This window comes from Neoarius graeffei, chromosome 5, assembly GCF_027579695.1.
Source record: "Neoarius graeffei isolate fNeoGra1 chromosome 5, fNeoGra1.pri, whole genome shotgun sequence".
Classification (NCBI taxonomy): domain Eukaryota; kingdom Metazoa; phylum Chordata; class Actinopteri; order Siluriformes; family Ariidae; genus Neoarius; species Neoarius graeffei.
This window is the reverse complement of record NC_083573.1, coordinates 17,302,612-17,327,324: the sequence shown is the minus strand read 5'-3', so window position 1 is coordinate 17,327,324 and position 24,713 is coordinate 17,302,612. Positions and strand designations below refer to the sequence as shown.

Here is a 24,713-nt window from a genome sequence, read left to right as displayed (position 1 = left end):
TTACCTTCCCCAGGAGTGGTCGACCAACAAAGATCACTCCAAGAGCAAGACATGTAATAGTCAGCGAGGTCACAAAGGACCCCAGGGTAACTTCTAAGCAACTGAAGGCCTCTCTCACATTGGTTAATGTTAATGTTCATGAGTCGACCATCAGGAGAACACTGAACAACAATGGTGTGCTTGGCAGGGTTGCAAGGAGAAAGGTACTGCTTTCCAAGAAGAACATTGCTGCTCATCTGCAGTTTGCTAAAGATCACGTGGACAAGCCAGAAGGCTATTGGAAAAATGTTTTGTGGACGGATGAGACCAAAATAGAACTTTTTGGTTTAAATGAGAAGCATTATGTTTGGAGAAAGGAAAACACTGCATTCCAGCATAAGAACCTTATCCCATCTGTGAAATATGGTGGTGGTAGTATCATGGTTTGGGCCTGTTTTGTTGCATCTGGGCCAGGACGGCTTGCCATCATTGATGGAACAATTAATTCTGAATTATACCAGTGAATTCTAAAGGAAAATGTCAGGACATCTGTCCATGAACTGAATCTCAAGAGAAGGTGGGTCATGCAGCAAGACAACGACCCTAAGCACACAAGTCGTTCTACCAAAGAATGGTTAAAGAAGAATAAAATTAATGTTTTGGAATGGCCAAGTCAAAGTTCTGACCTTGATCCAGTCGAAACGTTGTGGAAGGACCTGAAGCGAGCAGCTCATGTGAGGAAACCCACCAACATCCCAGAGTTGTAGCTGTTCTGTACAGAGGAATGGGCTAAAATTCCTCCAAGCCGGTGTGCAGGATCAACAGTTACTGGAAACGTTTAGTTGCAGTTATTGCTGCACAAGGGGGTCACACCAGATACTGAAAGCAAAGGTTTCCATACTTTTGCCACTCACAGATATGTATTGGATCATTTTCCTCAATAAATAAATGACCAAGTATAATATTTTGTCTCATTTGTTTAACTGGGTTTTCTTTATCTACTTTTAGGACTTGTGTGAAAATCTGATGATGTTTTAGGTCATATTTATGCAGAAATAAAGAAAATTCTAAAGGGTTCACAAACTTTCAAGCACCACTGTAAATTGACTGTAGCCCATCTGTTGCTATGAACAGTTTGTCAGTCCCCTTATCCCCATCCATGAAAAGGGGCTACCATAGGTCCAGTGCTGGCCAGATATTATTTATGTGATATACTATTCTCAGGACAGTAGTCAAGAGAGAAAATACAAAGAATCTTAGTGGTTTATAAGCCAATTTTCCAGAATCCTACTATTATTTCTAGGAGCTTTGATTCATTTTCACATTTTGCATGACTAGAAAACTGGAAAACACATTTCAGGTTTCCCAGAACATGAATCTCAGATAATCTCAGTGCTTAAGTGCTTATTTGCCTACTTCCTCCATTTTTGTAGGCTTGCTTTTAGAAGAGATCTTACACTGGAAGAAAATTACACTCAACAATTTTGAAGGTCAAAGCTTAATTCCCATCGGAAATGATGTCGTCACAGTCATTTGCACACCCCTCCTCAGTGCATTAGACAACTATCAGTGCTGGTTTTCCTGTATCCTGGATTGTAGGCATTTTCTGGATACAGTCATAGAACAAAACTCTACAGGACCTGATTGTAAAAGGAAAATGATCCGAAGTTTGTGCAAATCATCAGCTTGGCGTTGCCGCACAGTCGTTGAAGTGAAAAGCAAAGTAAGTTAATGCTAGTCGATTGGTAGATTAATTTACTTATGCGTAGTTCATTATAATTCATCAGTACTAATACATTTATAAAACATGCTTGTCAGTTTAAAATAGCAATTTAAAGATTGCTGATCATATGTTTTGGTTTGAGATTTCCTGGAATTTCCTTTCATAACCTTAGTTACTTTGCTAACAGAAATGTAAATTTATATTCCAGTCATTGCTTGCGCATAAATAATTGTCAAAATGTCAAAACTAGGTATAGACCTTAAAGTTTTAGTACTCAAACAAGCAGTATCATCATTTAGATCCTATTCAGCGACACATTAACTTGTGAATTAATACATTTTCATTCACTTTACTAGTTTTCATTTGTGTCCAATTGGACAGTGGCATAACACTTTGCTGTAATACTCATTATATATTTTTTTCATTTTTTTCTTTTTTTTATGAAGTTTGGTGCAGAGTTTAGGAGATTTTCTCTGGATCGCTATGAGCCTGGTGTGTTTCAGGACTTTTGGCAGTTTATCCTGAATCTACACCACCTATTTCCTACAGAAATCTACATCAGCTATGCAGACATTCATGGAGACTTACTGCCAATAAATAATGATGACAATTTCTGTAAAGCAGTGTCTACTACACAGACACTACTGCGCATCTTCATCCATTTGCAAGGTATAGTGTCACATTTGGTCTAAAAAGGGGAACATGGGGACGGAACATATTTACTGCTGCCTCTGTACATTTCACATCATGGATACAGATTTTAAGAGAATATGGGCTATATAAGAATATATCTCACATAATAATAATAATAATAATAATAATAATAATAATAATAATAATAATGTTATTATACGCCATTTTAGTCTACTTTAGTATTACGTAGTATTAGATAAGTAGTATTTGCTTTCCCGTGACAAACTAATCATACTGTATTTTTACTATCAATTTATTATGTAGTGTAAAAGAAGCTATAAGTAGACACCAAAATCTTCATTTAATGCTTTCAGTGTTTACTAAATTCTTACAATATTGGATGAATGTACTGTTTAAATAACACGGTGGTGTAGTGGTTAGCACTGCTGCAAGAAGTGGTTAGCACTGCTACAAGAAGGTTCCGGATTCGAACCTCACGGCCGACGGGGGCCTTTCTGTGTGGAGTTTGCATGTTCTTCTTGTGTCTGCGTGGGTTTCCTCCAGATGCACTGGTTTCCTCCCACAGTTCAAAGATATGCAAATTAGGTTTAAAAAAAATACCCAGCCACTGGATTGTACAAGCCAGTCCCAAGCCCGGATAGATTGGGGAGAGTTGCGTCATATGGTGTAAAAACCTCTGCCATGTCAAATATCGCATCTCATCCCATCATCTCTAGCCGCCTTATCCTGATCTACAGGGTCGCAGGCAAGCTGGAGCCTATCCCAGCTGACTATGGGCTACACTCTGGACAAGTCACCAGGTCATTGCAGGACTGACACATGGAGACAAACAACCATTAACAGTCACACCCACGGTCAATTTAGAGCCATCAAATTAACTTAACCTGCATGTCTTTGGACTGTGGGGGAAAACGGAACACCCAGAGGAAACCCATGTAGACACGGGGAGAACATGTAACCTCCACACAGAAAGGCCACCATCAGCCACTGGGCTCAAACCCAGAACCTTCTTACTGTGAGGCAACAGTGCTAAACACTACACCACCATGCCGCCTCTTACACAAATATGTACAATAAAATGTTTTGAAGAAATAGAGACACTTAAACTTCTTCTTTTATTCTACGGTAAAAAATTATATACATTGTTTTGTTATGTAGTATGATATAAGATTGCTTGTTGGATTGAAAGTATCCCATAACTACTTCTTTCCATTATCTACTTGATGTAATGGCTGTTTATCAGAGCGCTCATCAAGCCATGTGTTTTTGTTTCAGTCTCTCTGTCTGAAACAGGAAGCAATTTATCTCCACAGGAATTATGTGTACTTAAGTGTAATTTCTTAGTGGTGTTTTGTGATAGACTTGTTTGCATGACCAAGTCTTCCAGTCATATTTATTTGCACTTATTTGAAGCAGTCCCTGAAAACTAAAGACCATACAAGTATTAAGTATGTCCTGCTAATACAAAGATGCTGAACAGAGGATTTTAATGTACAGTGTAGTCATTCTTATACTGTCAGTGCACTGTAAGGAGAAAAAGTATGTCGACACCTGACTCATATGTGCTTGTTGAAAATCCCATTCCAAAACCATAGGCTTTCTACTAGATTTTGGAGCGTAGCTGTGCCCAAATTCAATATGCCCATTCAATCACAAATGCATCAGTTAGGTCAGGCACTGATGTTAGGCAAGAATGACTGGTTTGCATTTTATCCTCATCTCATCTCATTATCTCTAGCCGCTTTATCCTGTTCTACAGGGTCGCAGGCAAGCTGGAGCCTATTCCAGCTGACTACGGGCGAAAGGCGGGGTACACCCTGGACAAGTCGCCAGGTCATCACAGGGCTGACACATAGACACAGACAACCATTCACACTCACATTCACACCTACGGTCAATTTAGAGTCACCAGTTAACCTAACCTGCATGTCTTTGGACTGTGGGGGAAACCGGAGCACCCGGAGGAAACCCACACGGACACAGGGAGAACATGCAAACTCCGCACAGAAAGGCCCTCGTCGGCCACGGGGCTCGAACCCGGACCTTCTTGCCGTGAGGCGACAGCGCTAACCACTACACCACCGTGCCGCCTGCATTAAGGCATTCAAAAGGATTAGGGTCAGAGCTCCTTGCAGGTCACTCAAGTTCTTCCATACCAATCTTCACAAATCATGTCTTTATGGCCTTTGTGCACAGGGACATTGTCATGCTGGAACATGTTAGGGATGAGCCCCTTAGTTCCAGTGAAGGGAATGTTATAATTTAATATTAATTGTTTAATGTGACAGTATACATAGACATTCTAGATAATTGTGTGCTTCCAACTTTGCAACAGTTTGGGAAAGGCCCACATATAGGTGTCACAATCAGGTGTCCACAAACTTTTGGGGCATTGAATTTCTGTACCATAGTAGTCTCCACTAGTGTATGTGTAGTTTGAAAGGTTATCTGGAAGTGTTCTTCATATTGTTCTTTATGTGTGTTTATATCCAGTATTTTATTGTTCTTGCTCTTCCTCACAACAGGAAAATAAATTATTGAGTAAATAAATAAATAAATGGTACTTCATATACTGCAGTATATATGATGCAATACCAGGATAGATACAGATATCCTAAATCACAGTATTTTCAGGTGTGCTGTGCTAATACTTTTAACACTGGGCCACTCAAAAAACATATACAGTCAAAATTATATTTCTATAGTATTTGTAGCTTTGATTAACTGCTGAGAGTAGGTTGATTGTTTTAGATATTCACTAAGTGAATTTAATTCTTTCCCTTTTTTTGCGGGGGCGGCACAGTGGTGTAGTGGTTAGCACTGTTGCCTCACAGTAAGAAGCTTCTGGGTTCGAGCCCAGTGGCCAACGGGGGCCTTTTTATGTGGAGTTTGCATGTTCTCCTTGTGTCTGTGCGGGTTTCCTCCGGCTGCTCCAGTTTCCCCCACAATCCAAAGACATGCAGGTTAGGCTAACTGGGGGTTCTAAATTGTGAATGTGAGTGTGAATGGTTATTTGTCTCTATGTGTCAGCCCTGCAATGACCTGGCGACTTGTCCAGTGTGTACCCTGCCTCTCGCCCATAGTCAGCTGGGATAGGCTCCAGCTTACCCGTGGCCCTGCACAGGATAAGCGACTACAGATAATGGATGGATGGAGTTTTGTTGCGGTGATGTCATTTAATGTTTTTCTCTTTGTAAATGTAACATTTGAAGGAGATACCCTAATATACTGCAAACTATCATATTGGTTTGTTATCATGGCATTTCACACCTGTCTGAAACATTGGTGTTTTACAGAGGAAATGGACCAGTTTCACATGAGTACCAACAGTGTGACCAGGACAAAGAAGTCCACCATAACAGATTGTGCTGATGTCAGCCGCAGAGGACACGTTCAGATTGGAGTGCCCCAGAACTTCCGTCCAGTCTCCTCAATAATTGATGTTGATATCTTGCCTGAATGCCACAGAAGGGTTCGTCTGTACCACCAGGGCTCTGACAGGCCTCTGGGTTTCTACATCCGTGATGGAATCACAATCAATGTAACTCCTCATGGACTTGAGAAAGTTCCAGGAATCTTCATCTCAAGATTGGTTCCTGGTGGATTGGCTGAGAGCTGTGGTCTTTTGGCCATTGATGACCAGATCCTAGAGGTAAATGGTATTGAGGTGATAAGTAAGACCCTGGATCAGGTTACAGACATGATGATTGCTAACAGTCACAATCTGATCATCACTGTGAAACCGGCAAACCAGAGCAAAAACATAATAAATCCCATCATCTCCCCTAACCCAGATTTCCAGCTCGATGATGAGGGTTCTATAAGCTACCCAGGACTTCCTATGATTATGGGAGCCTATGCTTGGACACGTAACAGCTCTGTAAGTGATGATGATTTAGACATAGTTGTGGAGAAAATGGTGAAACCCTCATCCCAGTGTTACAGTGCTACAGTATCTTCCCCATCTTCTCAAACTAGCATTCACAATCGTCACAGACTTGGCCATCCCAACTCTCAAGAATTGTGCCGCTCACAGCCCTGCCTCAATTACACAGCATATTCTGGGTCCAGCATTTCATTGCAGAGAGAAATGAGCTCACAGAAGCATTATAGGAGCAACCCAGGATTCAGACAGAACACATTTAGCACCTTTGACATCTTGGGCACACTAAGCCCAGATCTGCGGCAGCGCCTCATGATACCTCAAGGGGGCATGGAGGAGGATGGAACTGTTATTACTGTATGATACTAACTTTATTTAAATCTGTACTGCTATGGCACTTTATGGGCACTTTTTTTCAGTTTTATGGAATATAAACCATCCTATTGTATACATCATTTCACAATAGATACCACATTAACTCTGGACATCCATTTTAATTTCATAGAATAACTGTAAATACCAATATATCTAATCTAAATTATTCCCAATAAATACTGTATCTTTTATAATAGCCACACATAGCTCTTTGCCTTAAGGATACACCTGATGTATGTGTGTGTGTGTGTGTGTGTGTGTGTGTGTGTGTGTGTGTGTGTGTGTGTGCGCGCGCACATGCATGTTATAATTGCAATGTAACTGTGAAATAAAAATATATTATAGTACTTGTTTATATAGGCTAGATGAAATATAACCAACTGCATTAAGTTGAAAATTATTGTGAAAATTAGGTTGAAATTTAGAACCAACTGTATTAAACTGTTGCTCACAACAGGTTATGGCCACTGAACTGCTGGATGTCCAGATGGTGTTCTGAAAACAATATGAGCTTTATAGACAATTGGAGTAGTTTTGAGGGCAAGGCTGGCTTGTCAGGGTGGGACAGTTTCCCTCCCACTCAGGAAGATGGTGTGCTCATTTCTTTCAGCATTGCTTATAGTCTCAGAACAGGCCTATTTAATCAGTGACAATCCAGAACCAAGGCCAGGGAGGAGACAAACAGGCTAAACTGACTGTCTGCTAACCGCACAGTGTCATCAATCAGGCTCCACTATATTGAGACTGTCCCTGTGTCCGAAATCGCTCACTCATTCACTACGCCCTACTCTCTATATAGGGAATTACTATATAGAGGACTATATAGTGAGCTCATTGGTAAAATGAAAAAATGCTTTAGGACACTAGTCTGTTGCGCTGGTATTTACGTCATTACTGTCGCACAATTAAAGCGTGCCAGATCAGTCGGCTGGTGGGTTTTCAAAATAATAAATACATGCATGTATTTTTATGATAAATACATATTATACTGGGGCCACACAGTGGTGTAGTGGTTAGCGCTGTCGCCTCACAGCAAGAAGGTCTGGGTTCGAGCCCTGTGGCCGGCGAGGGCCTTTCTGTGTGGAGTTTGCATGTTCTCCCCGTGTCCACGTGGGTTTCCTCCGGGTGCTCCGGTTTCCCCCACAGTCCAAAGACATGCAGGTTAGGTTAACTGGTGACTCTAAATTGACCGTAGGTGTGAATGTGAGTGTGAATGGTTGTCTGTGTCTATGTGTCAGCCCTGTGATGACCTGGCGACTTGTCCAGGGTGTACCCCGCCTTTCGCCCGTAGTCAGCTGGGATAGGCTCCAGCTTGCCTGCGACCCTGTAGAACAGGATAAAGCGGCTAGAGATAATGAGATGAGATGAGATGAACTGAATTGAATTGAAAATCATATTACATGATTGTTCTAGCTTTAGTGTTTTAAATGGGCATACCATACTAGTAAAATCTCATCTCATCTCATTATCTCTAGCCGCTTTATCCTTCTACAGGGTCGCAGGCAAGCTGGAGCCTATCCCAGCTGACTACGGGCGAAAGGCAGGGTACACCCTGGACAAGTCGCCAGGTCATCACAGGGCTAACACATAGACACAGACAACCATTCACACTCACATTCACACCTACGGTCAATTTAGAGTCACCAGTTAACCTAACCTGCATGTCTTTGGACTGTGGGGGAAACCGGAGCACCCGGAGGAAACCCACGCGGACACGGGGAGAACATGCAAACTCCACACAGAAAGGCCCTCACCGGCCCTGGGGCTCGAACCCAGGACCTTCTTGCTGTGAGGCGACAGCGCTAACCACTACGCCACCGTGCCGCCCACTAGTAAAATCATATATGTATAAACATACACTCACCGTCCACTTTAATAGGAACAACTTTGCATCTGTTCATTTATGCAGTTATTCAATCAACCAATCACGTGGCAGCAGCACAATGCATACAAATCAAGAGCTTCAGTTAATTTTCACATCAGCCATCAGAATAGAGAAAAAATGTTATCTCTGTAATATGGTTGTTAGTACCAAATGAGCTGGTTTGAGTATTGAAGAAACTGCTGATCTCCTGGGGGTTTCACACACAACAGCCTCTAGAGTGGGGGTGGGGGCACTGAGTGAACGACAGTTCTGTGGGTGGAAACTCCTTCTTGATGATAGAGATCAGAGGAAAATGGCCAGATTGGTTTGCGCTGCCAGGAAGGATATTTAGTCGTAACTCATGTAATTACTCTTTACAACTGTGGTGAGCAGAAAAGCATCTCAAAACACTGAACCTTGAGGGTGAATGAGCTACAGCAGCAGAAGACCACACCAGGTTCCACTCCTATCAAGCTAGAACAAGAATCTGACGCTATCATGGGCACAGACTCACAGAAACTGGATAAATTATATGATAGGACCCATCAGATTCTTCTTGTTGGATGACCGGAGTGGAACCTGACACAACTCAATGTAAAAAGCTAGGCTTCTGGTTTAGTCGTGTTCGGAGTTTATCATGGGACGTATTATACTTATACTACCGTTCAAAAGTTTGGGGTCACTTTGAAATTTCCTTATTTTTGAAAGAAAAGCACTGTTCTTTTCAATGAAGATCACTTTAAACTAATCAGAAATGCACTCTATACATTGCTAATGTGGTAAATGACTATTCTAGCTAAATTCTACTAAATGTCTGGTTTTTGGTGCAATATCTACATAGGTGTATAGAGGCCCATTTCCAGCAACTATCACTCCAGTGTTCTAATGGTACAATGTGTTTGCTCATTGCCTCAGAAGGCTAATGGATGATTAGAAAACCCTTGTACAATCATGTTAGCACAGCTGAAAACAGTTTAGCTCTTTAGAGAAGCTATAAAACTGACCTTCCTTTGAGCAGATTGAGTTTCTGGAGCATCACATTTGTGGGGTCGATTAAATGCTCGAAATGGCCAGAAAAATGTCTTGACTATATTTTCTATTCATTTTACAACTTATGGTGGTAAATAAAAGTGTGACTTTTCATGGAAAACACAAAATTATCTGGGTGACCCCAAACTTTTGAACGGTAGTGTATATGAGTTTAGCATCATGATGTTATGCTAATCTGACAGAATTACACCAAGGGCCAGTGATGAGGTGAGCAAGACTTTAGTTATTAATGTGTTACATGACATGAGTAATCATCTGATTGTGACACCATGGATAATGAAGGTCTGGCTACAGGTGAGTAACCAGGTAAGTTGAAAAGGTGCTCATTCCCCATCAACTCAAATCATAAACGCCACTCAAATGTGACGTTTCGAGTTTGACCACGCCTACTTTTTTATCTAAGGACTTTTTCACTGTGCCATCCCATCCGCAAATTGCCTACGTCACTTCCCGTCTTCCTGTGCGCCATGTTTTCCAGAAAGAGCGGACTAGTGTTGCATTAAGGTGGAAACAAAAGCGTAAAAATAATAGAAACAGTAATCACAAATAATCCACGCGGCGTGGAGACGTGAATCTGTGGACGGCGTGGTTTTATAAACATCATACTGCGCGCGCGCCTCTCGGTGACGCCGGAAGACGACACACGCAGCCGAAAAGCATCAAACTCGACCGCCTTCCTCCTGAGCGGACGCTGAAGGTAGAGAGACAGACTCTCTCTCTCTCTCTCTCTCTCTCTCTCACACACACACACACGCACACCGCCCGGTTGCACACGGCGGCAGTGTGTCATTTTACACAATGCTCAGTGTCAGTGTAGCACCACAAATGTGTAGTGTTTTCTCCAGTCAGTGTGTTGGACTGAAAGCGGCGCATCAACTTCACAGCAGCCCTCATTCACAGCAGGCCCCTCACCCAGCTGCTGGGACTTGACCAGCTAACGACAAGGAGCTCATGGACTCCATTCATTATTATAGTTTTATTATCATTATTGTAACTATATCATAGCTCCTGTACTCCATGGAGTCGACATCATTTTGATGACACATTTTCACCCAAGCAAAAACTAGCCAACATCACATTCACCTTTTATGTATGTCGAAAACCAGTTTAATATTTATACCCACAGCACTACGTCTCTGATTTTAGGGTTGTTTTACAATCAGGGTACAAAGTTTGTGTCACAGGGGTCCAAAATTCAAACTGGTTCTTGTACCAGTTTTTAAGTGAAGGACAAGACAGATTTCAGGTAATTTTTTTGACATACACTACCGTTCAAAAGTTTGGGGTCACCCAGACAATTTTGTGTTTTCCATGGAAAGTCACACTTTTATTTACCACCATAAGTTGTAAAATGAATAGAAAATATAGTCAAGACATTTTTCTGGCCATTTTGAGCATTTAATCGACCCCACAAATGTGATGCTCCAGAAACTCAATCTGCTCACAGGAAGGTCAGTTTTATAGCTTCTCTAAAGAGCTAAACTGTTTTCAGCTGTGCTAACATGATTGTACAAGGGTTTTCTAATCATCCATTAGCCTTCTGAGGCAATGAGCAAACACATTGTACCATTAGAACACTGGAGTGATAGTTGCTGGAAATGGGCCTCTATACACCTATGTAGATATTGCACCAAAAACCAGACATTTGCAGCTAGAATAGTCATTTACCACATTAGCAATGTATAGAGTGTATTTCTGATTAGTTTAAAGTGATCTTCATTGAAAAGAACAGTGCTTTTCTTTCAAAAATAAGGAAATTTCAAAGTGACCCCAAACTTTTGAACGGTAGCGTATGTGTATGGTAGTTTTGTGTAATCTGCTATAAGATGGGAGAAACAAATGAAGTGATTCTCGGAGAGGACATTTTTTTTTTGACAATTCAGAATCCACTATTTCCATAGTGCTTTTAAATACAAGGCTGTACGCTTTGTCGTCTCTAATATTTATGTCCCAATATCTTGACCACATTTTAGGATGAAAATAATCATTTTAGATACGTTATTTTATATTGAAAAATTAGCTGTCTCGGAGAGGACTTTTTTTGACACAAGTACATACTAATTTGATCAAAGTAGTCTGAAAACTTACTGGCATTCAACATTAAAACTTAAGTATGTTTCCAGTGATATGGAACCAAATATTTGTTTTATGGTATAAAGAATGATTTAAGTGCATCCCTTTTGGAGCTACCTGTGGTCAAAAAAGCACTTTTTCTAAATGACACGAGTAATTTTGCTAAATGTGACACATATTGCCATACATTCACCAAAAATAACGTTATCACCAAATTTTTTTTTGCATGGTAAATAGAGCTATCACAGGGCTACAATAAACAACCAAGTTTATTTAGTCAAGCCTTTTGAGATTGAAGATAAGTGTTAAATGTGATTTTTAGCTTGCGTACCCTGATTGTAAAACAACCCCTATAGATTTATTTCATGAAAATTGTCATGTATTGTTCATGATGTTTTTCTTTGCAGCTGTAGACTTTTCTATTCTGGAAATTTCCACTCATAGACTGCGTTATGGTTAGCACTGTCACCTCACAGCAAGAAGGTTCTGGGTTCAAGCCCAGTGGCTGACAGGGGCCTTTCTGTGTGGAGTCTGCATGGATTTCCTCCCACAGTTGAAAGGCATGCAGTTTGGCTAATTGGTTACTCTGAATTGCCCATATGGTTGTTTCCCAAACCCAGAAACAACAGCAGGAAGGGCATCTGGCATAAAACTGTGCTCCAGTTAATTAATATGACGTGGATCATGTGGACCCAACCTGGCAATAGGATGAAGAACAACACGTTAGGCTTGTTATAGCTAGGAGTTTCCAGAGTGCCGGTCCGAAGCCCAGATAGATTGGAAAAAATTGCATCCAGGCCAAATCAAACATCTTCTAATTTCCCATAGCGAGCAAAGGCCATAGGGGCACCATCATGGGTGTGTCTAGGGCATTTAAACTTGGCAGAGCCCATCCCTCTCCAAGCTTGATCAATGGATAATTTAAAGTAGCCAGTTAGCCTAACTGCATGTCTTTGGACTGTGGGAGGGAAACCGGAGCACCCAGAAGAAACCCATGCAGACACGGGGAGAACACGCAAACTCCACACAAAAAGGCCCCTTGTCGGCCGTGAAGTTTGAACCCAGAACCCTTTTGCTGTGAGGTGACACTGTGCCGCCTCGAATCATACAAAATTCGGAAGGATGAGCCTCTCTGGTGACCCCGAACGTGATCAGTCAAAAGAAGAAGAGTGAAAAGTGCTTGGACCCCTAAATAGAACTTTGATCATGTGACCTTCATAATGTGACTTCCACCAGTTTAAAAAAGAAAAAAAAAGTAATGGACCCCCTGGCTATACTTCATGGACCCCACATTTACCCCTTTTTGACCAACAGGGAACGGGTTCCGTTCTGATTCATGCACCAAATTTTGAACCATTTAGAGTATTTCAACCAAAAATAAATTTGTTCGGAACCTTGAAAACTTGATTCCCACCTGGAACTGGATTTTTCCAGCACGAATCATGACGACATCAATGGGCATGTCATTAGTTTGGAGAGGAAGATGAGCACAGCAATGGAGAACGCAACAGAAAAGGACACATCTTCAGAAAAAAATGGAGTTGAAAACAAATATCTTCACTAACAGAAAAAATTTCGCAGGTAATCAGTGCATCTTGCTAGTACTGTTTACTGCCATTGTGTGTTGTGCAACGCCCTTCATTCATAACAATTCCCTGATTACAAGAGTTTCACTCAAAACTGGTGAAAACGTGGGCCGGTTCATTAGCTGGCACCAAGGTTCAAAGAATCCTGAATGGAACTGGTTCAAGTACCCATTCCCTGTTGGTCAAAAAGGGGTATGATTGAAGACGTTAGGTCTGAGTTGATTTTGGTGCTTGGACCCCTAAATATAATAAATTTGACAAGGTAATTTCCACCAGTGTTTAAAAAAAGGTAATGGCTATGCTTCATGGACCCTATTTTGAGAACCCCTACTCTAATGAATTGAGGATAGAGGCGTTAATGATTGCTTGTTCTGTACCTTGCAGGGCCACCAACAAAATGTATCAAGTACCAGTGAATGATTTGTCAAGACTGAGAAGATCACGAAAAAGAGTGAAGAGTATTCTGTGCGACATTGCACTGCAGAATTGTCAGGACTTGATAGAGGTAAGGGTTCAGGAGAAAAGTCAAGGATACTTGAGATCAAAACTTTCTCTTGGGCTTTACTCTTATTTAATCATTGTGAACAGGAGTACAGACCTTTTGATGCTGGCGAGGCAAGTTTCAACAACACAGAATGGAGCGATTTTACTCCTGTTGGCAAGAGGAGAAAAAAGGTAAGCGTGCATTGTTGTTCACTGTCCTGCGATGCGTATTCAGCTGAGCAATGCCCTCAATTGTGGGTCCTGATCAAATAACCTTTTCAAATAGGATGGCATATTGAATGTCGGTTCAATAAACTGTAGGGCTGTAATTAATTTTTAATTATTATTTTCATGGTCATTATTGGCATGAGTCTGAAGTACATTTAAAGCATATACGCAGAATCATGGCCTTACTTTCGTTTATAAATGCCTTGAGACCTCAAGAATGGCACAGGAATAGTTTTAAGCACCAACAATAAATCTAATATTGTAATTTTTACGATTAAAGTGATTTATATAGGTAGCGGTCTGAGTGAATGACCTTGACATCCGTAACGTCACAACCAGGGCTTTGAACCAGAATTTTTTTCCTATTGGTTCGTTCCGAACAGAAACGGAATTTTAACGTTTCCGGTTTTGGGTTCCACCATTAAATAGACGTTCCCGAACCGGTTAGAACAAAAAAATTTCGTTCCCGGAACGGTTAATTACGTTCCCTGTCAGCTGTTTCACAAATGGCGATAAAATTATGTCTCTGTCTCATCCAGCTTAAGCCAAATGTAGGCTAATTCTATTACAACCTTCATTAAATAAGACAAGAAATAATTCAAAACAATTATTATTTCAAATGTTGGCGATTTGGATTCTCAGTATGTCTTCCCATCTACACAAACAGAAAAAGTGCCAAAAATGAAAGATAATTCGTTTAGTGTGTTACCAAAGGCTAGTCAGGCCCTATAGAGGGCTACCGCATGATGTCACCGCGCCGCGGGATTTTGTTAGGCACCATATTGGAAGACCAAGTACACATCTATGCAAGTACATACATACATAAAACAAACTACACCTGAAATGTAGCCAGGGCCGGTTCTGCCCTAATCTGGACCCGGGTGCAACATCGCGCAACCCCCCCCCCCCAAAAAAAAAAAAACACCAGTCTAAATCAGGACAACCATCACATAACTATAACTATAAACATTTTATATCAACTATTTTAACTAAATGGGCTATAATAAATAAGCCTGCAGGCAGCCACGGCGGGCTGCCTCAGAAAAGTAACCATTCTATGACACAACTGAAAGCCTGCAGCCACGGCGGGCTGCCTCAGAAAAGTAACCATTTGTCCTACCTTAAAACTCGTTTTGCATTTTCTGCCTCCTTTTTTGTATTTTCGACCCTCCGTTTATTTTCTTTCCTTTTCTGAAAACCCGATTTGTGTCCAGACATTTTGTTCTGCTACCAACGAACTAACTCGTCAGGTCTCGTCTCTCGAGCCCGCAATGATTCCCGTGGGAAGGGCAACAACTGATACATTTTTACAAACAGCCAATAGGGAGGTCGCAACGTTCAGGCTCTTCTTTGCTCAGACACTCATGGCTTTTTTATTTGTAGGCTACGGAAACTTTGAGGAACGAAATAAAAACCGGTATTAACCGGTTACCATTATTTTTAATAAGCGTTTCTGTTCCGGAACATAAAAAATAATAAAGTTTCTGGTTTCGTTTCTGTTCCATGTGAAATAGAAAAAGTTCCCGGTTTTCGTTTTCGTTCCTTGAACCGGTTCAAAGCCCTGGTCACAACAGGAAGTCTATCGGTCTCATCGGCATTTCCGCTATACTAAAAAACAGAGCTGACTGCAACTCTGATCCTCCATTTTGAGCTAATGTATCGCCATGCCACGTAGCTGTGTTTTTGGTTGGTGCAGCAGCACGACAGAAGGTGGATTTATAGTTGCATTCATGGCCCAAGAATGTTCAAACTGCAAAGATTTGGACATGTTTTGCGAGAAGTTCACGGATAACTTGGGCACCTATGAAGTGGTCTCTCTGCTCTGTACATTTTACTGAAGACTCGTATGAAACTTCTGATCTGTTGAGGAGTGTTGGCTATAAGCCCATATTGAAAGAGGGTGCAGTATCAATAATTAAAGAAAAATAAAACAAGAAAAGGAAAGTATTTGTTTTATTTTTTTAAAGTGAGTTCAGTTGCACCAGTCCTCCTGGAGCATGAGCCGAGGGTTGTTGCTAAAACCCGGGACGGGACATATCGCTCGGGTAGTGACCTCCCTGCGGTTGCTGCTAAAACCAGCGACATCCCGTTCCGTCCCGGGTTTAGTAATTGCCTGAGTCGAGCAGTAATGGCAGAATACACAGTATGGAGAGAATGAGTGTAACAGTCATCTTATTTCTAAACTGGATATTACTGGATATTGCTGCCATCTCGCCCTTACGTGGAAGAAGTGAATGAACGGAGAACCGAACGAACAACTGAAAGTCAGATTGTTTCAAAACAGTTGGCCACAAGGTCGGCCTTCAAGAAGCGAGGACACAGACGGGTAAGGTCCGACTCTCATTTGGATAAAAAAAAAACAACAAAACAATACGTTGTTTACCTGCATTTAGATTAAGACGTGTAACTTGTATTGTGTGTTCAAGTTACCGGTATAAGATTATTTAATTTGCTTCAGAATGTGATTGTCTCAGTTCATCTGACTATTTAATTAGCCTTTTATTTTTTATCAGTGAAAATGCATGCGTGTACATGTATGTTGCATATAGTTATAACACCTATCCTGTTTTAATGAGAGTCAACCCACAATCAATGAAGTCAAATCAGTCTTAATTGAGCAAGTCGGTAATGGTATTTCTTACTTTCACCATAAATTTTTATTTATATGACTTTGTTCTATAGCTGTAAAAGGCCTCGGCCTTAAAACCGGTTACCGCAGTGACGTTATGCACTCAGGACCGACTAGCTCAGCGGGGCAGCTCAAATGCCAACTTTACGGTCAATTTTAACTCTCAAAAATATATATTTTTTTATTCCCATTTATGCAGCATACAAAGTCAAGGATGGAGATACTATCCAGTCAGAAATGTATTTAAAAATAAAGGTTCTGCGTATCTGCTTTAAGTACAATTAGTCTTTAAACAAATATTTGAATTTGATTAATAAGCTACCTAGTTATGGATGTCGCATCATCAAGTGAGCAACAGACAGTCTTCTAACTCTATTTAAAAAAAAACAAACGTATTAAAGCTATTTTTAAATAATGTGGCCCATTTTATTCACTCCAAATTGTACTGTACCACTGAAAACATGCTTTGCATTAACCAATACCAAACTAAGACATGTTCATAAATGTTCACAAAATGTGTGCAGAATTACAAACACCAGGTTCTTATGCAAGTCAAAATAATTTAAAATCTCACACTGGTAATTGAGAAGTAAATTTCTTTAAACTGGGCACCCTGATATTTTAATGGTGTTTTATCATCGTACTAACTTGTTTTAAATTATGATTTGCATCAGTAATTTTGTTACTTAATCTTCGCAGCTGTAGTAAATTAGTGAGGTCATTTGTATTCCCTGAAAAAATGAATGATGCATTACATTGAAAACTGAACGAGCTAGTAACTTGGTCTTCATCAGAGCATCTTGAAATGAAAATTTGGTCAGTGTTAACTGCTTGAACGATTCAGTGTTGCATCATTTTAACATGGAAATTACTGTTGCTGCTTTTTTTTTTCTTCACTAAGTGGAAATACCGGACGGAATCGCTGTGCTGCAACCTGTGTTGGTTTTTCACACGGTCTTTTCACACCTTCAGAAGTCACATAATGCGATGTCATAGGGAGGAACTAGACCTCGCGGCACTTTTAGCCTGCCCCAACTGTCCTTTTGTCGGCCGCCCAGAAACCACAAATCAGCATCTCAAGTATTTTCACCCGGCACCTCCAAAAGCAGCATCCACACCGTCCCTGTCGGTTATTCAGCCACCTAAGAAACCTTCTTCTTCTAACCTGGCAGATGATAGATACATGTGTGTGAACTGTGGCTACGCTGACTCTTTACTTTATGTGATGAAGAAACATGTTTTGGTGAACCATTATGCTACATTGTTGAACCGTTACTTTGGGCACAGGTTGGAAAGTGTCCAAAACACAGATGGTAAAAACAAAAGTGCCAGAGTTCTGAATTCTAAGTATTACTGCAAGGAGTGTAAATTGCCAGCAGAGACCATAGAACATCTCCTGTATCACATTTTGAGCTCGGATAAGCATAAGGATCTCCACTGGCATATTATGCCGTTTATCAGTGAAAAGACCGTCTCTGGTCAAAATGCTGGCCGGGTGAACATGCTGAACCTTGCGCCAAATTTGAATCAGGTTAAAAATTTAAGTATGCTCACAGGATCCAACTTTGAGCAACACGCCAAGCAAATGAAAGGACATTCGGTAGCTAAATCTAATGGCACGATGCTAATGGCAGGGCCAACCAACCCAACAAGCCTTCTGTGCTCTGCTGGAGGGAGGCAGGTCTACCTCTCCTCCCAGACTCCAGCTTTACTACAACAGCAGGCCTCTAGTGGGATCCATCAAGGTTTGACTACCATGTCTTCCTCCTCGCTCGTTAAATCTATAAATATGGTGATGCCAAATATGCAGAATGCTTCTAAACAGGTACCAGTGGCCATGACGGTGCCTAGGCTTTCGCAGCCTCAGTCAGCCCAACAGATGCTTCTACCACCAGCAGTTCAGGTCAACCTCCCAGGCAAAACCGGTGTACGTCCACCTGTGCTTTATACTCACCGGCTACAGCTAAACCAACCTACTCCAAGACAGCCAATGATAGCCTCTCAGTCTGTCCGACTCATTCCTACAGGCAACAAAGTGAATGGCGTCCCAACGTACACTTTGGCTCCTGTTCAAGTTAACACAGTATCTAGCCAGCCTAGCGCTAGTCAAGTTGTCGGTCGCACACCAATAGTCATGACACCGAATGGGCCTCAGTCCTCAGTAATCAGTCTATCAAAGGCTGCAGTTCAGCCTGCTAAACCAGCATCTTCAGGCCTGACAGAAATGTCACGTAAAAAAAATCGACCAAACAAATTGGCAGTCTTTGCACCATTCCTAAAGAAACAGAACGACGATACTGTAAAATGCACACGGTGCAAGGTTTTGTTGACTGAGCAGTGGATCTTTCAGCATTTGTTGCATGGTTTGAGGTGCCTGTTTTGCCCTCTGATGTTCTACTCCTTCAAGCAGATCATGGAGCACTCAAACAAAGAACACAACTTGAAAATAAAGAAAAACCGAGACTTCATCAAAGGAGAGTACAAACTTGACTGCGATGATGAAGGCAATATTGAATTTTCCACCTTCAGTTTGAACACAGACGTGCCCAAAGACCTGCTGGATAACCGAGAGCTGAACCTTGTGCTGGTCACTAGTGCTCAAGAGAAAATCTACATCAAGATGTACCCAGACTCTGCGAAGGCTGTCTACCCACCCACACTGAGAACCATAACTACAGTATGTCCATTCTGCCAGATGAAGCTGCAGACTTTGGAGGACTATGAGCACCATTTAAAAACAATACACCATATTGTGCCCACCATCCATGCCATACTGAAATCTCCTGCCTTCAAGTGTATCTACTGCTTTGGGGTGTATTCTGAAAAGTCGACCCCCAAAACCATTTCTGTTCATGTACAGCGCTGTCGTTGTGCTCCCAAGAGCATCAAGGAAGCAGAGAAGCGGCTGAATCCGGACACATACGCACACGTCAATGGTGATATGGTAAATTCTGTCCAGCAGAGTTTCCAGCCACACATCATATTGAATGCAGAAGAGAAACAAACTGCCAAAGAAAAGACCAAGAGGGAGTCCACTGCTGAGAGAAACTCCAACAGAAGCATCAAGGCCTACAAGAACGAGCCTTGTGCCCCAGTCGAGCTTGTCCTGGACCCAGCAGGATTGGAGATGCAATCGTTTGAGGACAGGAAAGAGTTCCTCACAAAGTACTTTCACAATAAGCCCTACCCATCAAAAATGGAGATGCTAACTCTCGCTGCCCGTCTGTGGTTGAACAAGACTGATGTGCTTCATCACTTCGGTATGAAACGGAGCAGATGCATGAAAACAATCCAGAAGAGGCGAACTGTAGTACTACTGGGCTTCAACATGACTGAGGTGAATAAAGTGAAACATAACCTTCTGATTCCAGAGGTGGAGCCTGCTGTCTGAAGAAACCGATGAGCTAGTGTATGCATGCTTAAGTTAGAATTCATGTTCATTTAAAGTTCAGTGATTTCTATCAGACGTGTCAAACTGTTCTGGAGGGCCGTATTATAGAGTTTGCCCTTCTTCAGCACACTCTGTTTACATCATAAACAGCTTGATGCATATATTAAAGTAAGAGCAGCACTCAACTGCAATGAATTGGCCCCCTAGGGTTGGAATTTCATCCTTAAGTAACATGTTGAAGATGTACTTCTTGGGTTTGTGTAAGGAGTATGTGTGTGTAAATAATTACAGATATATTAAATGTTTGGTTATCATTTACGATATTCCTTAAGCCAGTTTGTAAGTTGGCGACAGTGATGTTAGAATTATTTTTTACACAGCTATTCTGTAAAAGCTCCCGTGTGTATGCACCCCTGTACATTCTTATGTAAAAGTGCTTTCTGATACCTGTAGTATGCATTTTGTTCAGTTGCAATGCATTACTTCTGTATAAAATGATATGCACTCACCTTCCACTGTCCACAAATAGCTGTACTCCTGCTCGCTTATACAGTTATCCAATCAGCCCAACATGTGGCAGCATCACAATGCATATAAAATCGTGCAGTAACAGCTTCACATCAAACACCAGTATAGGGAAAAAGTGTGATCTTAACTTTGGCAAAGATGTTGGTGCCAGATAGGTTGGTTAGAGTATTTCAGAAACTGCTGATCACCTGGGATTTTCACACACAGCAGTCTCTAGTATAGAGTTTACACCGAATGGTGTGAAAAACAAAAAAACATCATGTGAGACGAGGCTCTGCGGGCTGACACTTCTGGTTGATGAGAGAGATCAGAAGAGAATCACCTGAATGACTTGAGCTGACAAGAAGTCTATAGTAACTCAAATAATCACACTTTTCAATCGTGGTGAACAGAAAAGTATCTCAGAATGCACATCATCAAACCTTGAGGTGGACCACAACAGGTTCAACTCCTATCAGCCAAAAACAAGAATCTGAGTTTATCACAGACTTGACCCACACTAGACCAGTGAAGACTGGAAAAAGACCAGGTGGGTGTTTATTTATTTATTTATTTTTGTTCCCTTTAAACTTCAACTTCTGCTGTTGTAGCTCACCCTCCTCAAGGTTTGATATGTTGTGCATGCTGAGATGCTTTTCTGCTCACCACAGTTATAAAGAGTGATTACACCACCATGCTGCCCTTATAGTGGTTACCACTGTCGCCTCACAGCAAGAAGGTTCTGCGTTTGAGCCCAGTGGCTAATGGGGGGGGGTGCTCTGTGGAGTTTGGATGTTCTCCCCGTGTCTGCGTGGGTTTCCTCCGGGTGCTCCGGTTTCCCCCACAGTCCAAAGACATGCAGTTAGGTTAACATGGGGCGGCCTTGGACTGAAGTGTCCTTGAGCAAGGTACTTAACCCCTAACTGCTCCCCAAGCGCTGTAGTATGGCTACCCGCTATTCTGGGTATGTGTGTGTATTCACTGCTTCAGATGGGTTAAATGCAGAGGATGAATTTCACTGTGCTTGAGTGTGCATGTGAAAAAGGCTTCTTCTTCTTGGAGTTACTATGTCCTTCCTGGCAGCTCAAACCAATCTGGCCATTTTCCTCTGACTTCTCTTATCCACAAGGCATTTCCACCCACAGAACTGTCGTACGCGCGGTTTTGTTTTTTTGTTTTTCGCACCATTCATACCACGTATAAACTCTAGAGACTGTTGTGTGTGAAAACCCCCAGGATCAGCAGTTTCTGAAATTCTCAAACCAGTTCATCTGGCTCAAACCAACACCCATGCCACAGTGAAAGAAAGTCACACTTCACTGTGGGATCACAATTTTTCCTATTCTGACGTTTGAAGTGAACGTTTAACTGAAGCTCCTGATTTGTATCTGCATGATTTGATGCGCTATGCTGCTGTCACATAATTGGCTGATTAGATAACGGCATAAAACAGCAGGTGTATGGGTGTTCCTTTTAAAGTGGACAGTGAGTGTAGGTTTACCACTAATACCTTTTGAGAAGTTCAGTGTATTGATAGACAAAACTGCTTTTTTTTCCATGTTGAGTGTACTAATAGAAAAAAATGTTTGCCTTTTAAAACCATTAATATTCTATTAATTAAAAAGACTATTTGGGATGGGTTGTGTTCTATTCTGAATCCATAATCTAATGGAGAGTTTCTTTCAAGATAGTAGTGTGAACCATTGTGAGAAACAGTGATGATTAATCCTGTTGAATCGTATATTCTTAATATTACATAAAATATTTTTACTTTATATGAATCCCTACTATTTCTCCAGCAAATAAGTGGATTGTTTTTGGCATAAGTGAGAAGTCATGACATGTTTGTCCATCTAGTTATTCTATGGCAGTTGATGTAAATTCATTTTTCCAAAATTAGTATATAAATAAATATATTTAGGTACATGCTAGGTAAATCAGGTACAGTAAATTGAATGATAGGCTAACTAATATCTTTACAAAAACAGAAAGGTCTAAAGCTGCTTGGTAGCCACACACCTGACAGACTCCATATGAGATACACATTTTAGGGTTTAAATAAAAAAATGTTGCCGTTTTATAGGTTCAGCTTGTATGACTGGGGTTTATGAGAGAGAACTGTTACAATATAAAGTAAATACTTTAGACTTACTGAGCCCATCATGAACCAGTTACTCTTTAATACACCCACAAATACATACCTATGATTACATGTGAATACTGACGAGCCAAAGCCGAGGTTGTTTAACACACTTATCTTTGTCCCACCTTAGAGTTTGGTTTAGCTAGAAACCATCCAGAAATCTTGCCAAAAAAAATAATTTGTATATAATTTCTGTTCTCTTGAAATGATTTGCCGAATGTTTTTCATTATAACCGAAATTCAAAAAACTGATGACGATACAAGGTGATACGTGTTACTGCATGTTGAATAAATGCTGTACTTTCCTGTTGATGTAAAATGTTAGTGTGCAGTGTTGTTCATCAGGAGCACGAAACGAGTCCTGTGCGGTTGCAAAGTGCTCCGTCATGCAAAACTGACAGTCATCACAAAGTAAACTTCATTACTCAAAGCATTAACAGACAAATATGCCATTTTCTAGAACTGAAAGTAATGTGGGGCTTGTTTAATAATGCATTTTGACAGGTCACAGAAGAAAGATGTATTGATTTAACATATCTGAGCTATAGGAATTTGTCATAACATGATGGTGAATTCATTAAAAGCAGCCAATAGTTTTAGAAGTGGACAGAGACATTATTATTATTATTATTATTATTATTATTCACAATTTCTCCAGTCTCAGACCATCTGCTTGCACTGAGAAGATAGATAGATAGATAGATAGATAGATAGATAGATAGATAGATAGATAGATAGATAGATAGATAAAAACAGCTAAAGCCTGCTATGAGGCTGATCCTGTACCTGTGTAGTGTTTAACGTGTGGTTCTCCACACAGTCCTGTGTTTACTGTAACTAGTTTTGTACACTTAGACTTATTGTCTTGTAACATTGCCATTTGGTCATGGCGGCTTTAGATTTCATATGACAATGTGTCTGTTCTATGGTAAGGATGACAATAAAAATGGACCTGAGCTCCTTCCTCAGAGAAAGCAAATTGAAGAAGAAGAAGAAGCCTTTATTTGTCACACATACTCCTCTGCATTTAACCCATCTGAAACATTGAACACACGCATGCACACACATACCCAGAGCAGTGGGCAACTATGGGGAGTAGTTGGGGGTTTGGTGCCTTGCTCAAGGGCACTTCAGCCATGATACAGAGGGAGAGGAAAGTGCTGTTCATTCACTCAACTCCCCTCACATTTTTCCTGCTGGTCCCAGGAATTGAACCGGTGACCTTTTGGGCCCAAGGCTGCTTCTCTAACCTTTAGGCCATGAAGTTCTGTCCTATACCTAAATTTGACTTTTTTTAATTTATTTTTTTTAATAGAAGTCCTCTTCTTTAGTGTTCTAATGAAGTCCATCAGAGCTTCTAGGGAAGGATTACAGTAGTGGTTTCCTGTTGCTTTCTACTGAATAGTGGTTTTCTCCTCTCATCCATTCACACACATTCACACCTATGGACAATTTAGAGTAGCCAGTTAACCTAACCACATGTCTTTAGACCGTGGGGGAAACCAAAGCACCTGGATGAAACCCACACAAACACGGAGAACATGCAAACTCCACACAGAAAGGCCTCTGTCGGCCACTGGGCTCGAACCCAGAACCTTCTTGCTTTGAGGTGACTGTGCTAACTACTGTAAACTATTACAGTGCTGCCAAATGCAAATAAATAAATGAAAAAGGAACATTTGAACAAATGTTAATGCCTGTAGCTTATAATATATCTATAATGAGGTGAGAGGGCTGAGATATATAGATTTTGGCCAAAAAAAAAAAATCAATGCACAAGAACATTCTTAATATCTGCTAAGATTATTATTATTACACTGAACACCTGACCTGATAGGCTTATTAATAGTCTTCCATTATCCGTAACCACTTATCCTGGTCACAGGCAAACTGGAGCCTATCCCAGCTGACTATGGGCGAGAGGCGGGGTACACCCTGTACAAGTCGCCAGGTCATTGCAGGGCTGACGCATAGAGACAAACAACAATTCACATTCACACCTACGGTCAATTTAGAGCCACCAATTAGCCTAACCTGCATGTCTTTGGACTGTGGGGGAAACTGGAGCACCCGGAGGAAACCCACGCAGACACGGGGAGAACATGCAAACTCCACACAGAAAGGCCATGGGCCCACTGGGCTCGA

At 41.1% G+C, this 24,713-nt stretch overlaps 2 protein-coding genes across 3 annotated transcripts; both read left to right on the top strand.

The window, feature by feature from the left end:
• The first annotated feature begins 1,569 nt into the window (after positions 1–1,569).
• On the top strand, positions 1,570–6,901 carry pard6ga (par-6 family cell polarity regulator gamma a). The gene is made up of 3 exons (XM_060920440.1): positions 1,570–1,702; positions 2,149–2,371; positions 5,653–6,901. The coding sequence occupies exons 1-3, from the start codon at positions 1,637–1,639 to the stop codon at positions 6,600–6,602; spliced, it is 1,239 nt and encodes a 412-aa protein (XP_060776423.1). The 5' UTR covers positions 1,570–1,636; the 3' UTR covers positions 6,603–6,901.
• A 3,092-nt stretch (positions 6,902–9,993) lies between these two features.
• On the top strand, positions 9,994–23,746 carry adnp2a (ADNP homeobox 2a). 2 transcript variants are annotated; one of them, XM_060921329.1, is made up of 4 exons: positions 9,994–10,225; positions 13,572–13,692; positions 13,776–13,862; positions 17,429–23,745. In XM_060921329.1, the coding sequence occupies exons 2-4, from the start codon at positions 13,585–13,587 to the stop codon at positions 19,916–19,918; spliced, it is 2,685 nt and encodes an 894-aa protein (XP_060777312.1). In that variant the 5' UTR covers positions 9,994–10,225; positions 13,572–13,584; the 3' UTR covers positions 19,919–23,745. The 2 variants fall into 2 exon arrangements, with proteins under 2 accessions (XP_060777312.1, XP_060777313.1); XM_060921330.1 differs by lacking the exon at positions 9,994–10,225 and having other exon boundaries at positions 13,573–13,692; positions 17,429–23,746.
• Positions 23,747–24,713: the final 967 nt, after the last annotated feature.

Coding starts and splice junctions, on each gene's coding strand:
- pard6ga (XM_060920440.1), top strand. CDS start 1,637: ATGATCCGAAGTTTGTGCAAATCATCAGCTTGGCGTTGCCGCACAGTC. Junction 1,703..2,148: donor TCGTTGAAGTGAAAAGCAAA/GTAAGTTAATGC, acceptor TTTTTTATGAAG/TTTGGTGCAGAGTTTAGGAG. Junction 2,372..5,652: donor CATCTTCATCCATTTGCAAG/GTATAGTGTCAC, acceptor GGTGTTTTACAG/AGGAAATGGACCAGTTTCAC.
- adnp2a (XM_060921330.1), top strand. CDS start 13,585: ATGTATCAAGTACCAGTGAATGATTTGTCAAGACTGAGAAGATCACGA. Junction 13,693..13,775: donor ATTGTCAGGACTTGATAGAG/GTAAGGGTTCAG, acceptor CATTGTGAACAG/GAGTACAGACCTTTTGATGC. Junction 13,863..17,428: donor TTGGCAAGAGGAGAAAAAAG/GTAAGCGTGCAT, acceptor TTCTTCACTAAG/TGGAAATACCGGACGGAATC.